The 16,010-nt window shown below is 45.5% G+C and overlaps 2 protein-coding genes across 4 annotated transcripts in view; both read left to right on the top strand.

Annotated features, from left to right (window-relative positions):
• The window catches only part of ZBED1 (zinc finger BED-type containing 1), a 57,159-nt gene extending 44,517 nt beyond the window's left edge, over positions 1-12,642 (top strand). The window contains exons 1-2 of one of the 3 annotated variants that reach the window (XM_030477736.1): positions 142-527; positions 7,819-12,642. In XM_030477736.1, the coding sequence (XP_030333596.1) occupies positions 7,870-9,957 (2,088 nt within the window). In that variant the 5' untranslated portion in view covers positions 142-527; positions 7,819-7,869 and the 3' untranslated portion in view covers positions 9,958-12,642. Of the gene's footprint in view, positions 1-141; positions 528-1,099; positions 1,216-7,818 lie in introns of those variants that run through there. The other 2 variants (XM_030477738.1, XM_030477737.1) reach the window with 2 other exon arrangements.
• DHRSX (dehydrogenase/reductase X-linked) overlaps positions 210-16,010 on the top strand; it is a 173,953-nt gene continuing 158,152 nt past the window's right edge. The window contains exon 1 of the mRNA XM_030477739.1: positions 210-527. Within this exon, the coding sequence (XP_030333599.1) occupies positions 416-527 (112 nt within the window). The 5' untranslated portion in view covers positions 210-415. The remainder of the gene's footprint in view (positions 528-16,010) is intronic.

Raw genomic sequence — 16,010 nt, forward strand, 5'->3', positions numbered from 1 at the left:
CGGCCTCACGGGCGGCTGTCATGCCGCCTCCCCGCTGCTGACTCACGTCTCCGCGCGGCTCCCCTCACCCCCTGCCCCGCTCCCCGGGCGCTCCGGCGGACGCCGAGCTGCCGCCCCGCCGCTGCCAGCGGCCGGTCCGCCCGCCGCCGCCCCTTCCCTCCCCGCGCCGGCCGCGCCGCGGCCCTTCCCCCGCCGCACATGCCCAGAAGGGCGGGAGCCGCGGCGCGCCGGGGCGCTGCTGACAGCGGCGGCGCTTTCCCTTCCGCTGGGCGGGGGCCGCGCCGCGCCCCCCCCCCGGCCCTGCCCGGCCCGGCGGCGGCGGACAGCCACCGCGCCGCGCACAAGCCGCCCGCTCGCCCGCCGAGCTCCTTCCGCGCCTCGCCCCGAGCCAGCTGCCGCGGGGCGGGAGGCGGCCATGTCGCTATTGTCTGCGCCGGTGCCCTTGCTCCGGGTGTATTGGATCGGCCTCCTCGTCATCCTGCACCAGCTGCGCCGCCGCCTCCGCCCGCGTTGCCCCCCGGCCCCAGGTGAGCACGGCAGCCGGCGCCGCAGGGCGGGGTGGCTGCGGGCGGGGGGTGGCGGGCCCCGCTGCGGAGAGGGGAAAGTTTGCCGTGCCTCGCACCGCGGGGAGGGCGGCAGCGCCGGGCCCAGGGAGCGCGGGGCCGAGACCCGGCGGCCCAGCGGGGGCCGTCAGACGGTCTGCAGGAGGAAGGACAGGACAGGACAGGGCAGGACAGGACGGCTGCGACCTTGGCCGCAGCGGCGGGTCGGCCCGTTCGCTCCGCTTCCCTCGCAGTGGGGCAGAGGCTGAGGCACCGCGCCGGCCCGGGCACCGCCACTCGGCTCCTCCCCGCCGCGGGCCGGGCCGGGCCCACCGCGCCGCCCGAGGGCAGCGGCCCGGGGGGAGCTGCGGCTGGCGGAGCGCCCTCCCCGCCCCCGCCGCGCCGGGCCCCGCCCTCTCCGCCGCCGGCGGGCGGCAGGTCCCGGCCCCGTCCGGCCCCCGGGCCGCGGCCGCCCAGGACGCGGGGCGGGGCGGGAGTCCGGGCCCGGGACGGGCGGCTGGCTGCACGCCGGCCTGACTGCGGCCTCGGGAGGTGGCGTGGGGACTCCGCGGGTCGGGGGTCCCCACTTCTCCTCTCCCACTTTCTTGTTTTCTGACGGTTTCGCCTCAGACCTAGGCTCAGAGCCGCGCGGGCGCAACCTCCCTCTGCCCAGGTAGGTGCTTGGAAAGCAGGTAGCGGCCGGCAGCCTCCCGCCGGCCCGGCAGCGGCGCTGGGCGCTCCTGCCGCCGCCGACCGTTGTGCCCCCGCCCTGCCACTGGCCCCGGCCCCAGCGGCCGCGGGCTGTCCGGCAGCGGAACATACCCGCGCTCCGAAAGCTTAGGCTTTGGTGGCGGCTGTCACTCGCTGACAGCCTTTGAGCTGAGAAGTGAATGACACCTGCAGTTTTCTCCAAGGGACTTCAGAGTAGTAATTTGTTGGAGAAGTTACGGTTTGCACTTTTCCGATTTGGGTCAACAGCATGGTTAATAGTGACCAGGGGAAACTTTGAGTTTGACAGAAAACAGAGATCTGAATTTCCTCTTTCCTCACATTACTCTTGAAGACTTTAAAATGCTTCCGAGCTTATAAACTTAGAGCAAACTGAGTCCGGACGGACACGTAGTGTGTCATTAGCTGAGCCTACAACTCCGTGCAAGCCAGTGCCTTTAACTTTCTCTGCTCAGCAGCAAGTGAACCTTTGTGGTTCTGACAACAGTTTTAACCAGAGTTAAACAGCGAAAAAAAATACGTATTGAGAGGGCATAGTGTTTTGGTAAGAAGACGGGGCAGATGAAGAAATTGTTTTTGAGAACATCTGAAGTGGCAGGGAGGAGATGGGACAAGCACACCACGCAGTAAGAGCATATTTGTGCATTTCATCACACGTGGCATCCTTGGATAGCGTTTTGTCTACTTTTTATTCATTCCGACCATTCTGTGATAGGCTGGGATACTCCTTTTTCATTCCCAAAAAACAGTGGCAGAACCCTCAAACGAGAGCACCCTGGTGACCAAAAGGGCAGATGTGCGTACAGTTTGAAGTCATCTGAGCATTTTTCTAGCGTTAGTTTTTCTTGGCAGAGCAAAGCTGGGTATTGTGCCTGGGGAGCGTAACACTTTCCAAATCTTTTTTTGAACCACAGAGAAGCAGCATGACGAAAATGTGACACGACTGTTTTGTTGCAGTCTGTTCTTTGCTGTTATTCCAAAAAATAAAAGTGTTGAATTTGGAAATGCTGGAGGAAGGCAGTGAAGATCCAACCTGGAAATGTCAGCTGCCTGGGTAGGACCAGGACAGATTTGACAGATGTAAAAAGTTTTCTTTCATCCCTAACTCAGGGTGATTTCTTCCAAGGACAAGTCGTTTTCTCCTCAGATAGTTGTTTGCGCGCAGTTGCCTCTTGGCAGTTACCTGCTGCCTCGCTTCAACTCGCTGCGTCCAGTTTTTGCTTAGAAAAGTGAATCAGCTTCTCAACGGGAAGTTTTTTACCCAGATTAACCTTGTTTCCATAATAACTTCAAAATAGCGACTGCAGTGCAACAAAAAGCGAAAATGTTGGTTAGAACATGCTTAATTAAAGCTTGGATCAATAAAATACTCTTGCTGTAGGAAAACACCAAGTGACTTTTCCAGACAGTAATCTAGAAAGGTGCTTAATTAATCTAGAAGGTGCTCATGTTTAAAGCTTTCTACGTCTTTTCGAGGGGCTGTCCATAACTCTCACAAGTGCGGGTACTTTATTGCCAGGGTGCCTTCCCAGGGAGAGCCTGGAGGGGGGCAGCGGGGCTGGGAAGGGCAGGGCAGCCTCTGACGATCGTGTCTCCTTGGCCCTGGTCCCCCCGTCAAGAGTTCCCACTCTTCATGTGGCAGTGGTCCAGCTCTCCCCTGGAAGATTTAGAACAGAGGGATGTTCTGTGGCTGGTTCTTGAGCTCTGTGGGTAAGCAAAGGGGTCTGGAGTCAGTGCAGCCTTTCTGCCTCCGAATTTTCCAAGAAACACTTGCTTTCTTGCACTTGCTGGGAAGAAGCGTTCAGGATTCAATCCAAGTAAACCAAATTAATTTTGGTTTTGTTTTATTTTTCTTTACCCTAACTTAGAGTTGCATGCTCTTGGCGCATGTGCTTTCACATGGTTCTTAAAAGTGACCATCTATTCTGTCACATCCTGCTGGGGTTCATCTAATTTTTATAGATGGGATTCAAGACAGGTTTGGAGGGGAGAGGGAGAGGGCAGTTTGAGCTCTGAAATCTAGATCCAATGCAAAAACTTGGTAATTGTTTTGAGCTGCAAACTGAAAAGATGGTAAAATTTGCTATTGAAGTGAGCCTTCCTCCCCTGTCCCAGTACAGAGTAGGGAAGTTGGCCTGAAATTCTGATCTTGAAGCTCAGGGAAGGGAAATACAGAGCTGGGAGGATAAACAGGGTGCAGTCAGTGATTGCTTTGCTAACTGAAAATCAGCGTGCAGAGGTAAAGGGGAACTTCTGTTTAACTTATGTTAGAACATTTTTCCAAGTACTAATTGCATAAATGGTATAACTACTGATACGTAGTGTGAAGTTTGTTAGTGTTCAGTGGTCTAAACAATTAATAGTCTTATTAGAAATTACTGCTTGGATGGGGTTTTTTACAGTGCTTACTCTTAATCAATTGGAAGAGGAAAAAAAAGCCCTACATGACTTGGTATAAATAGCTTTTTAAAAAGAAAAATGCAGTCAGTGGATTGATAAAAGACAAACTAGTGTTAATTGTGACACCAGGATATTAAGGCTGGAAATGTGGTCACTGAAAGTCATCCTACCGATAACAAAAAAAGTTTAAATAATATGCTGCTACTACTACTATCTTTTGCTGTTTTAAAAGCTTCTCAAGGAATTTATTTGGCATTTTCGTCCTGCGTTTTCTCTTCTACTGTACATGGTTCATTGAAATTTGATAGGGGAATACTGAATGCTGAACATTTTGTAGTTAAATTTGGTACCCTTGATGTGTAGAAAACTGGCTCTGAAAAAGGTGATAATGTGGCTGAAGTTCAGAAGACCTTAAAGATGACCTCTGTTCATTTTAAAAGTGATTGAAATTTTATGCATGTTTTCAGTTGGTCCCAGTTTCTAGTTATTCGGTATCATAATTTGTACCAAGCTTCTTTACAATTAATCATGAAATATTAATTTGAGAACATGCACCTCTTAATTTTGATTCACATATTGAGGGCTTTTACTTTGTATGAGTAAAGCATAATGATAGACCGAGCACTTCCTGCTCAAAGCTGTATGAGCTCTAGGTTGTAAAATATCCACAGGTGGGTAGAGAACCAACCAGGTAGGAAGGCTTGATGGCAGGCAAAAATAAAGTTGCATCTAACAATTAATCCCTCTCCCCCACACATGCACCTACGTAAGAGAGTTATTTAGGTAGTTTCAGAAGTGAGGAAACACTCTTTTTGGTTGCGGCTGTGCAGAGTGAGGCAAGGGATGCGCGACAGCGATACCTACCGTGTAATTAAAAAGGGTGCCATGGCTGTGCCTGCACGAGGGGGCAGAGCAAAGGTTGCAGGGTGGCTGCACACCCCACATTTCCTCACATCCCCGTGCTTGCTTTCTCAATCAGAGTAACTCTTGTGTGGGGAGGCATGGGTTTGCGTTAGGAGAGTTAGAGGGGTCTGAGAGGTGCAAGGCAGCACAGGCCACTCCATGGAGGGCAGGGATGAGGTACTAGGGCAGGAGACCAGGGCCTTTCCTCCTCCTCCTGTGGCAGCTGAGTCTGCTGTGAGGCCAGCAGGGGATCCTGTCTGCAGGCTTTTAAAAGCCTCAGCCCTGCTGCTGGCTGGTGATGTTGGCCAGCTGCATGGAGGAGGCGAGGAAAAGAGCAGCTTCTCCGAAGGTGTGCTCTGTTTCAATGTGGGTGGGAATTCTAGGGAGAAAGGAAGAGGCACGTTGGTAGCCTGGAGGCTTCCGCATGTGGAAGGGTTTTCAGCAAACCAAAGTGGCACTCTTTTTTTTTTTTTTTTTCTTCATCATAGAAAGCTCGGCGAGCTTTAAGAGAGCATTTCCATTAGCTGCCCTTGTAACAAGCTGCGACACTCCCCAAAGGCAATGAGGTGCTTCATTCCCAATGGATTTCCTTCTGTGAGGTGCTGGTGTCTTCAGTTTGGCTCAGAATTGAAGCTGCTCTAGTTTTTGCCAACCTTATGCTATGAGTACTGTTTCACTGAAAGAGGAAAAATTTACCTCTTCTTACAGAAGAATGAGAGGTGTGGGCTTTTTTCCTTCTTTTATTTTTTCTTTTTTTTTTCCTTTTTTTTTCTTTTTTTTTTTTTCTTTTTTTTTCTCCTTGCCTTTTTTTTTTTTTTTTTGTTTTTTTTTTTGATAGTGCCAGTTATGCTGTATAACACTTGAGGACAGGCAGGGATGATTAGCAGTTTATATTCCAAACTATTATGACAGCTGAAGTGTGGTTTACAGCATTATAATAAGGGCTGTGTTATGCTGCCGTATCCTTAACTGTGGCAATGCTACTCTGTGCCACTGTCACCAAGTGCCAGATCCATTTCAACATGATGGCAAAGCTGTAACGTACATAAGAACAAAGGGTGGGGTGAGTCTTTAACACTCCCTTGCTCTAAAATAACTTGTATTCTCTCAGTCTGTGATGAACTTTTTATGATCCAAGGTGTGTCATACTAATTTTGAATCTTAAAGTGGCATCAGCTCCTTTATAACTGTGCCTTCCTCCCTGCTTTCAGGAATTGCCACATAACTGCAGAGGAAACAGTAAGATTTAATGAAATACCAAGAACCTCTCTATTTCCTTGAGACACCATATGGATTGAAATGGAGGGATCTAAAAGTAGTAATAATGCATACTGATACAATGTGTGTCTTGTCAGTGCACAACGATGATATTGCAGGGTTACGTCATTACACATTACACCACATTGTCTTTCAAAATCATCTTTTTTTGTGGGATTGCATGCCTTGGTGCTGTTGATATGCACCATATCTTTGGAATCACACAGCATTACCATGTTGAATCAATAGTTTATCCTGCCAACTTAAAAGGCATTGAATGAATCACAGTATATAGGCATGCTAGGAGTGAGAAAATTGTCTCCCATAGGGGACTAAAAAAACCAAAAAAAAGTCTGCTCCCAGAAGTAAATCTTCAGAACAGATTCAATAAGGTGCTTGTCCTGCACCTCTCATTCTGCTTCTAAGCCAGCAGCCGTGGTTAAATAAGTATGTTTAGCCTTGCTAGACGTATCTTTGGTTTTTCATTCAAGACATTCAGAAAGTGCTGCAAAATACCAGCCTTAGCTCAGAGAGAAGACATCTTTTCTTGGGAATGTTCATCAACAGCAGAAAGCACACTGGAGAAGCTTGTACACATACATTTTGCGGGGGCTATTCCCTTGCAGCAGTATGAAAAAGTCAGGTTGTTTCTCCCTCTGCCAGCCAGCCAGTCTTACCAACTGGGGATTTCTGGGTTTGGATGCAAGCACAGCTTCTGGCCAGCAGAGAAGGAGCAGTGCCATCACTTTTAGGATTGCTGTAGGCATGCTCTTGATGTTCCTCTCCTGCTCTGTTTGCCTGGATTTTTGTGGAGGAAGATGCATCCGTGTTTAACTGATGGCTTCCTTCTCCTTCCCAGTCCTGGCCAGGCCCCTGGTGAAGGGCTTCTTGCTGTCAACAGTGGCTCAGCTGGTGGTGTGGAAGAAATGAAGAAGCATCAGCGTACAGCTATGCTGTGCCGTGGCTTGGCTTTTTGGTGTAGCAGAATCATCTCCAGTGGGTGCCAGCTGCCAGCACTGTGCATAGAGACACTCTAGGCCTCAATTAGTGCTTGCATGTGACTGTTTGCACAAGAAGCATTTTCCTGTGCGCATACTGAGGTACAGATTGCCAAGTCTTGCCTTATCACCACACTCATCTCTGAAGTGTCACCCCCTCCTGACTTCTGTAGCCTTTTGAAGAAAATACAGCAAAATTATTTTCCAGCTGATGTGGATAATAACATTTATTAGTGCTTCCATGTCTGCTTTTCCTGTAATTATAATTCACTGTTATTCCAGGAACCACAATTGTGAACTAGTAGTTCAGGAGATGGCTTTGATTTCAGAAAGAGGACAGGAAAGGTGTCAGATGTGTATTGTTGATCTGCATGTAGGTTCACACTCCTTTTCCTTTTATTTCAGCCAGAAAACATCTTTACATTTCAGAGGAGCAGATTAATGCTGTAATTTACATCACAGATTTTTTTTATTATGTATTTTTTTTAAAAGCAAATGCTGGAACAGTTAGATCGAGCTAACGAAACTTCTTTCAAGATAAACAAACAATAAGCCCTTAGCTCCTTCAGCATCCGCTTTCAATTGAAATAAATGTTATCAGTGAAGCTCAGTAACTCTTAAGCAAGAGGATGTTGGTCTAGCCCTAACTGTAACTGAAGAGGCAGGAAAACACTGTAGCAGGTGACTGTTTTGTGTGACAATAATGTATCAGCTCTGTGGTGGAACTATGTAATTCCAGAAGTGAGATTTACTCAGGTCTTCTAGCTCAGTTTCACAGCAGAATGCAAGATATTAAAACCCTTTTTAATTTTTGACATTCTGATTGGCTTCTTGTAGGTCACGCTTCCTGCAAATCTCATCTTTAAATTTGCAAATGTAATTAGTAAGGTAGGTTTCTTAGTACGTTCACAGAAGCATTGATTTCACGTAGTTAAGTGTGGTCAAACTTGTGCTTTCTCATTGTATCTTTATCTTACTGCCTTTATCAGGTACTCATTAATGAGTGAAGGATCAAAAAGTGGGACGGTGGCCAAGAAGCAATGGAGAATAAAAGTTTAGAAGGTTCCCCATCAGACCTAAAGTTAGTGGCTCACCCAAGAGCAAAGAGTAAAGTGTGGAAGTACTTTGGGTTTGATACCAATGCAGAAGGATGCATATTGCAGTGGAAGAAGATCTACTGCCGTATTTGCATGGCACAGATCGCCTATTCAGGAAACACGTCCAACCTTTCCTACCACCTTGAGAAAAACCACCCCGACGAATTCTGTGAATTTGTGAAAAGCAACACTGAGCAGATGAGGGAAGCCTTTGCCACCGCCTTTTCAAAAATCAAGCCGGAGTCATCGCAGCAGGTTGTTCAAGATAGTCTCATCATGAAGACCTACCAGAACTATGAAAATAAAAAGCACCAGGAACTGACATCTGCAGTCATCAGCTTAATTTGCGAGGGCATGTATCCAGCCTCTATTGTTGATGAGCCCACCTTCAAGGCCCTCTTGAGAACAGCAGACCCCAGGTATGAACTTCCGAGCCGGAAGTACTTCTGTACAAAAGCTATTCCTGAAAAGTACAATGCCATTAGAGAAATTGTGCTGAAAGAGCTCACCGAGGTTCTATGGTGTGGCATATCCACGGACATGTGGAGGAGCGAAAACCAGAACAGGTCGTACGTAACGGTCGCCGTTCACTTTCTCAGCAGCAGTCCTGCCAACTGCCTGGCTGTGAACTCACGGTGTTTAAAAACGTTTGAAGTACCAGAGGATAATACTGCAGAGACTATTACACGAGTCCTTTATGAAACGTTCATTGAGTGGGGGATCAATACAAAAGTCTTTGGTGCTACGACAGATTACAGTAAAGACATTGTGAAAGCTTGCTCTCTCCTAGATATTCCCGTACAGATGCCTTGTTTAGGGCACACTTTTAATGCAGGAATACAACAAGCTTTTCAGCTCCCCAAACTTTGCAGCCTTCTTGCCAGGTGCCGAAAACTGGTGGAGTATTTTCAGCAGTCCACGGTCGCAATGTACATGCTGAGCGAGAAGCAGAAGCAGCAGAACGTTCTCCACTGTATGCTGGTAAGTGACCGTGTTTCGTGGTGGGGAAGCACGCTTGCTATGCTGCAGCGCCTCAAGGAGCAGCAGTTTGTCATTGCAGCTGTTCTTGTGGAGGACAGCAACAACCATCACCTCATGCTGGAATCCAGTGAGTGGAATACAATTGAAGGGCTGGTGGAGCTGCTGCAGCCTTTCAAGCAGGTTGCGGAGATGATGTCTGCTTCAAAGTACCCAACAATAAGTATGGTGAAGCCACTTCTCCACATGCTTCTGAATACTACCCTGAACATCAAAGAGAATGATTTGAAAGAAATCAGCATGGCAAAGGAGGTGATTGCTAAAGAGCTGTCAACCACCTACCAGCACACGCCTGAGATAGACATGTTTCTCAACGTTGCAACTTTCTTGGATCCCCGCTACAAAAAACTGCCTTTTCTGTCAGCCTTTGAACGGCAGCAGGTTGAAAACAGAGTGGTGGAAGAAGCAAAAAGCCTGCTGGAGAAAGTAAAAGAAAATACTTTTAGGACTGAAGAGAAATTCTTTACTGTTTCGGAAGAGCCCCCTGTGAAAAAGATCATCATCTCCTCTACTCCTCCTCCTACCAGTGTCATCAACAACATGCTGGCAGAGATCTTTTGCCAGACGGGAGGTGTGGAAGACCAGGAGGAATGGCATGCTCAAATCGTTGAGGAGTTGAGCAACTTCAAGTCGCAAAAGGTCCTGGGTTTGAACGAAGACCCGCTGAAGTGGTGGTCTGACAGACTAGCGCTGTTTCCAGTTTTACCAAAGGTTCTTCAAAAATACTGGTGTATTCTGGCCACAAGGGTCTTCCCTGAACGCCTTTTTGGTTCTTCTGCTAATGTTGTAAGTGCAAAGAGAAACCGGTTAGCTCCGGCTCATGTGGATGAGCAGATTTTTTTGTACGAAAACAGTCGGAATGGGTCTGAGGCAGAACTGGAGGATGAAGATGAAGGAGAGTGGGGTTTGGAACAGGAACAGATTTTTAATTTAAATGACTCGGTAAATGTAAACAACAATTTCTTTAATATCCGAGACAGTGGGTTTGTTTAACAGGACTGCTGCAGTACATTTACTAGCAAAGAGAATAAGGTATTTGTCTTAAGTTACCAAAAATACTTCAGTTTTATGCTATGAATGCTGTAAATATTGAACAGTTGTAACAAACTTGATTTAGCTTCCATTTGTCTTATGTTTTTCCCACTGTCTTAAAACATGAATGACTTACGATTATCAGCACTGAAATGAATGAGGAAATAAATTCTACAAAGACCGTGATTTGTGACTGTGGCCCAGATTTCAGAAAGCACTTACCCATGTGCTTTGTTTCCTTTTGCTTCAGTGGGAGACAAGCACATGATTATATGCTTTCTATCATAAAAATACTTTCCTGAATTAGGACCCTGAGCAAGGGCGTTTTTAAGATTTATGCCTCCATTTGTAAATCCTGTGTGACTCAGGATATTAGCTTTAAATACTGGATTTTAAAACATTTTTAAAATCCATAAATCTGAGCAGTGAATATTTTTAGAGTGTATCGATGCTATGGAATGAAAAAAGATCTTGAGCCTGATTTTCTTTTTCACTACCTCATGTCTTAGGCCTGGTCTATGCTAGAAAAGTTCAGCTGGTATCATTCTGTCAATTAGGGGACTGATGTGTTATTATTTTAACTGTTACTGTGCTGGCATAGGCTGTAGTGTGGATGCACTTATACTGGGATAATTTATTTCCCTTTCCAGTGAGGTATAAATGGTATAAACACTTGTAAACTGGTATTGCTGCATCCACAGTAGTCTGGTTTTACCATTTAGCTGCAGCAGCTAAATAGCAAAACCTTTTTTTTTTTTTTTTTTTAAATTTCTAGGCAAGCCCTGATTGTAGTCTCTTGTGCTTTTACAAAGTGGTAAGGAAGTGTGTGGGGTTGAGGTGGCGTTGTGTTACCTTTGCTTTATGCCTTCGTTACGGCTGATGCCATTCGGTGTGAAGCAGGCAAGGCATCAGGCCCCTCGGAGGTGGAGGGAGGGAGGGAGGGAGGGAAGGAAGGAAGGAGAGGGCAGGGAGACGTGTACGGGCCATGGGTCTAACAGTCTGTCTATGTTATAAAGTCCTTAACGTCTTAATTTAAATGGGGACTTTGCCCAGGGTAGCTAGAAAATTTTGTTGGCAAGAAAAGCAAAATAAAAAGCTTTAATATTATGTAAATATATTTAAAAGAAGGGGACCCCTCCATTTCCCCACATGTATTTCGTCAGTCTTTAAGATTGTTTCTTATTACATTAGCACTTAAAACCTCTTCTTTTTTTTTTTTTTTTTTTTTCCCTCCTGTCTCTCTTTTGGATTCAGTTTGTAGAGTGGACTTTAGTCCCTTCCAGTCTAATGTTTGAGTACTGTTTCAGATTAGTTGTTGTGTATTGTAATTTCTCCCTTCGTGTCTCTATGCCTAAGTGTTTTAAGCCCTTTTGAGAACTTGGCGAACAAGAAAAAATAAACTAGTCCCAAATTCCTCATCTCTTATGAAATACTGCAGGTTATAAACAGGATTAGAGTTCATGCTTGGCACAGAGTGGGATGGCAGCCAGCATTTTTCCCTGAGGTGCAGAGGAAGACTCTTGGCATTGTCCAGTTACAGTCACGGTTTGCTTGGGGTTTTACTTTTGTTACGGGTGTCTCACCCCCCACCTTGGCTTTAGTCTACAACACTGTTGAGCACAATCTTTCTGAAGAGAGGCCTGTTGAAGACTGGCCATTGCTGTTCTGGAGGAAGAAAGTTGGGGTTTTTCGTCACTGTGGTACCCATGGACATCTGGCTGTAGAAATGGCCCAGCCAGGAGGAACATACAAAACTGAGAATTGTGGTGGAATTGAACCTATTGCCAAACTGCTTATGTTTTGGTTTAATAGTTTTTGGAAGTTTGAGGCCTCTGTGTTCTTTGTAGGTGGAGGGAAGGGGTGGGTGGGTGGGGAGGAAGGACAGAGGTTAGAGTGAATGAGTGAAGTAAATAGCAGCGAACTACCTGGCACATTTAAGCCCAGGAAAAATGCACTTAACAGGTAGTGCGGCTTGTGTCGGGCTGTCTGTAAGACTGGGTTTTCACACTCCAGTCCCGTGAAAGTTAATTTGTACTTGTACAAAGTACGTGCACAGTGCATCCCGTTGAATGTTGCTACTTGCCACGTCCACTGAAGAGGTGTATGTGATTGCCCAAGGTGCAAAACACAGGCTTGGCCTAAACTCCCACAGGTATGCAGGTTATCTGCGAGGGTAGTGAAACCAAATTATGGAAGGGAGTGAGGTACAGCAGGTCCCTTACTGATGTTACCTGAGCTCCTGTGACGCCCCTGCAGTCCGCCAGGAAAACCTCTTGGGTTTTCCATCTGTTGAGTTCCAGCTGGTGTTGGTTGCATCCGCTTGTACCACCTCCACCTGCTACCACCACTGCTGGCCTCTGAAGATCTGTGCAAATGCTAGTGCAAGGCATGGAGATCCTCTCTTACATGAGCATAATTCAAAGCCATGCCCTAGCAAAGCAGAGAGCCCTGAGCACCAGTCCCCTGGTCTGTGTTCATCCTGCCCTCCTTGACAGCATCCATGTCCTGTTTCCATCTTTGTCCTCCTAGGGCTAAATGTATGCAGTGTTACAAGCAGTTTTCCTGAGATCAGTTCAATGCACTACTCTCTTCCTTCCAGCTTCTTTTTACTTTTTGGTATCCAAAATAAAACTGTAGTTGGTTCAATTGACGTGTCTCAGCATTCTTTTTAAAAAAGGAGAAGGAAAAAAAGAAAAAAAAGAGCAAAGCCATTGTTAGTCCTACCCATTGTTTGTGAGATTTTTATTTAATGTTCTAAGCCTGGAATATTGTTAAATAAACCAGAAAAATAAGTTAGTTACTAGATTATTTGTCTGATGTGTGTTCGTATCTGCAGCACTTTATGACTTTGAACTCTTCCGTAACAAGGGGAAGTTATATTCTAAGGTTTTGAAGCTATGCATTTATTTTCCTTTGATCCTGTAAGTTATTAAAAAAAAAAAAAAAAAAAGCTGTACAAATCTTTTGGATTAAAAAAAAAAAGATGAAAAATATCAGAAGTTTAGACGGTTTCTCTCACTTAAGTATGTGTGGTGTTTTTCATTTAATGACATGATTTTCTGTTGTTTTGCTGGGTGGAGACCTGAAGTTGCAAAGCTGTTTTAAATATTGCTACAACGTGAGTTAAACCCTGGTGCTATTGCCAAGGGTGGACCCAGAACACATTTCCAAATTACGCTATTAATTCAGATTTATGTTTGTGTTTCTTGACAGCTCATTTGAATCCACAGCCTAATGTTTCCTTTTCTCTTTGGTACAGCTAAAACATCTTTTTGGAGGGGCAATAGAGGAACTTCAGCTTTTGAGTGCTTTCATGCTGGGAAGGTGAATTTTTAAACAAGTTCTCAAAGTACATTCTTTATGTCAAAAGAAGAAGAATTGCCTTTTGCCACCAGCTAAGTATTTCCAATTCAGGATTAAAATTCAGTGGGCTAGGCAAGGTTTCCTAGGCTTAACAACATAACTGAGGGGAGTTTTGTGTGACTGACCAACCTTTGCAAGCATTTCACCTCTCACTGCCATCAGGGATTACTGTGAGGACAAAAGGAAAACCCTGAACCAAATTGAAGCTGAAGAGGTGAATTATTCCAGCAAACCATGTCTGAGATGCCTCGGTTTCAATGAAGGGTATAAAGTTCTGGGTTATTTGGAAAGGGCATGTCATAAATTGAGACCACAACGGATCATAATCCAATTAAAATTTTATTAATTATAGCAAGTAGAATATGAGCAAAACCAGCGCTGGACGACAGGGGAGTCTGCGCTCCGCCAACTGCTGTTCTGAGCAGTTCAAACAGTCCCTTTTTATACATCTTTACTTCCGTGTTCATGAAGTAGTGGAGGTACTCTGCGCATGCTTCAGTTGTTGTTAGGGGGTCGTTTTCTGCCTCCTGGTGGTCATTGAGGCCGAAGTAAGAAGTCTTCCTCCTTTGTCCCATAGTTGACCCCTCATTCATATGTCCTTATATGGGGTTGTTTGTCCTATTTCTGTCGGTTCCTGGAAGTCTGGCGGTTATCTCGCGATTGTGGTTATCTTATCTTACGCAAGCGGTGTCTGGTAGCTGTTTGCATAAGCGATTTCACATCTTTTGTTGCCTAACCTTTACATTGAGCTTAACATAAATCTTAATAAACAATATCCTAGTCCCTAGTTTCTCACAGGCATATTATTTTAAGTCTCTGTCGCTGCAGTGCGTTAGATTAATTTGGAGGGTTTTCTTTAACTAATGCCATGGCGGTCCAGTTAGCTTTACAGGAGCATTTTTACACAGTCAGGGATATTAAAAGCCAAAGAAACACTAACTGGCTATTTGTAATATTTTCTAGGACTTCTGAAAAGTTAAAGGTGACGTGTAGTTCGTGATTTTGTGATTTTCATGTGATAGCTTAAAAAGAAGGGGCTGCCTGAGGACCTTTGGAGGAAGGGACACGTATGGATTTGAACCCAGAAGTAATGTATTTTACATATTCCATGACTACTGGGTAAAGGAAACTTTATGGTGGAAAAACTGCATTTTAGTCTCTGCACGCCATAGTCCTTTTGATGGTTTCCATTTCTGAAGTTCTGGTGATCCTGTTTCTGGTGGTGCAGTGTTATCTGTCTTCTGGTCTGGTCTGTCTTCTTGGCTGTGCTGAGGAGACTCTCTGGTATTGGCTCCTGGACTGTTAACGTTTTGTAGCATTTCAGCACCACCACACCCCCCACCCCCAGCAAGACCATATGGCCTACCTCACCATATTTCCTCCAAATTGCCAGTCCTCTGCTACATTCAAGATGTGTTTTATTTTTAGGGGATGTAGGAAAATTACAGAAATTGGGTTTGCTTTTTTAGAACAGTATCTGGTGCTGTAGAAAGAACTTAAAAGACAGTGTAATTTTACGCCTGCTTAAAAGCATATCAGTAAAGCATATCTAATGACTTGATACTGTTTAAACTGGAATTTCAAAACATCGCTACAGTTGCTGTATAATGCTGTCATTTTTACATGCAAATGCACTTCCTTGAGGTTGAACAAGAAAAATCTATAAAATAGATTTTTAGTGCTTTTACAGTAATTTTCAGTGCCCCTGCAGTTGGGTTAAAATACCACAAGGGAATTGAGTTTACTGTAAAAAACCAAAACATTGTCTTTGAGCTTACCTTGTGTTCTAAAAAACCTTTTTAGTCATAAAATTTGATTTGTATCTTTTTAAAAATGCAGAGGCTGTTGGAGAAACTGTTTTCAAATGAGAGGCCTTCAGACTCTGAAGTGTTAACATTATACTTTTTGAGCATTTTTATTGACATTTCCACACAGGGTGGTATTGATTTCCCTTGCTGCCAGAAGAAAACGTGAAGTGTTCACAAAAGCAATCCTGCTATTTGCAGTGCATTGAAGTGGTGATCAGTTGCATCTTTTTCAGAGATGGTGAAAAGGTTGTACCCTTCTGCACGTATGTGCTGGTTTCCATGCATTACAAATAGTCCTTACTTCCAGTGACTTGAATTTGCAAAATCCTACTTCTCTGTCTTGTCTCCTCTCCCTGGCTCTGCCTGGGCAGAGCACCGGGTGGGGATAACAGCAGGGAGAAGCCCCGCACCCTGCTGTGTTTTATTTCTCTTACAGAGGGACTGTTCTTTGAAAGCAGGTAATCTCGGTTTAAAATGAGTTTAAACTAGGTCCTTGTTCCGGCCCACTGGGGCTACAGCACTTGTGCCATGCTGCAAAAATGCCAAGCCAGCGATTCGTCCCCTCAGAGTGATGTACATATTGTTCGCTTGAATACGTTGCTTAGTTGGACCAAAATCGCCTGCTTAAGGGGGAAGATGATGGGCAACTGGGCTCAACACAGCTAGAAAAGTGTGATCTGAGTGAAAGGCATAACAAGCAGTAATAGTCCTTATTGCATTCAAGTCCAGGTCGGGCAGGACCTTGAGCAACCTGGTCTAGTGGGAGGTGTTCGAACTAGATGATCTTAATGTCCCTTCCAACCCAAACCATTCTATGATTCTATGTTGGGGTACAAATGGTTT

This window comes from Strigops habroptila, chromosome 2, assembly GCF_004027225.2.
Source record: "Strigops habroptila isolate Jane chromosome 2, bStrHab1.2.pri, whole genome shotgun sequence".
Taxonomy (NCBI): domain Eukaryota; kingdom Metazoa; phylum Chordata; class Aves; order Psittaciformes; family Psittacidae; genus Strigops; species Strigops habroptila.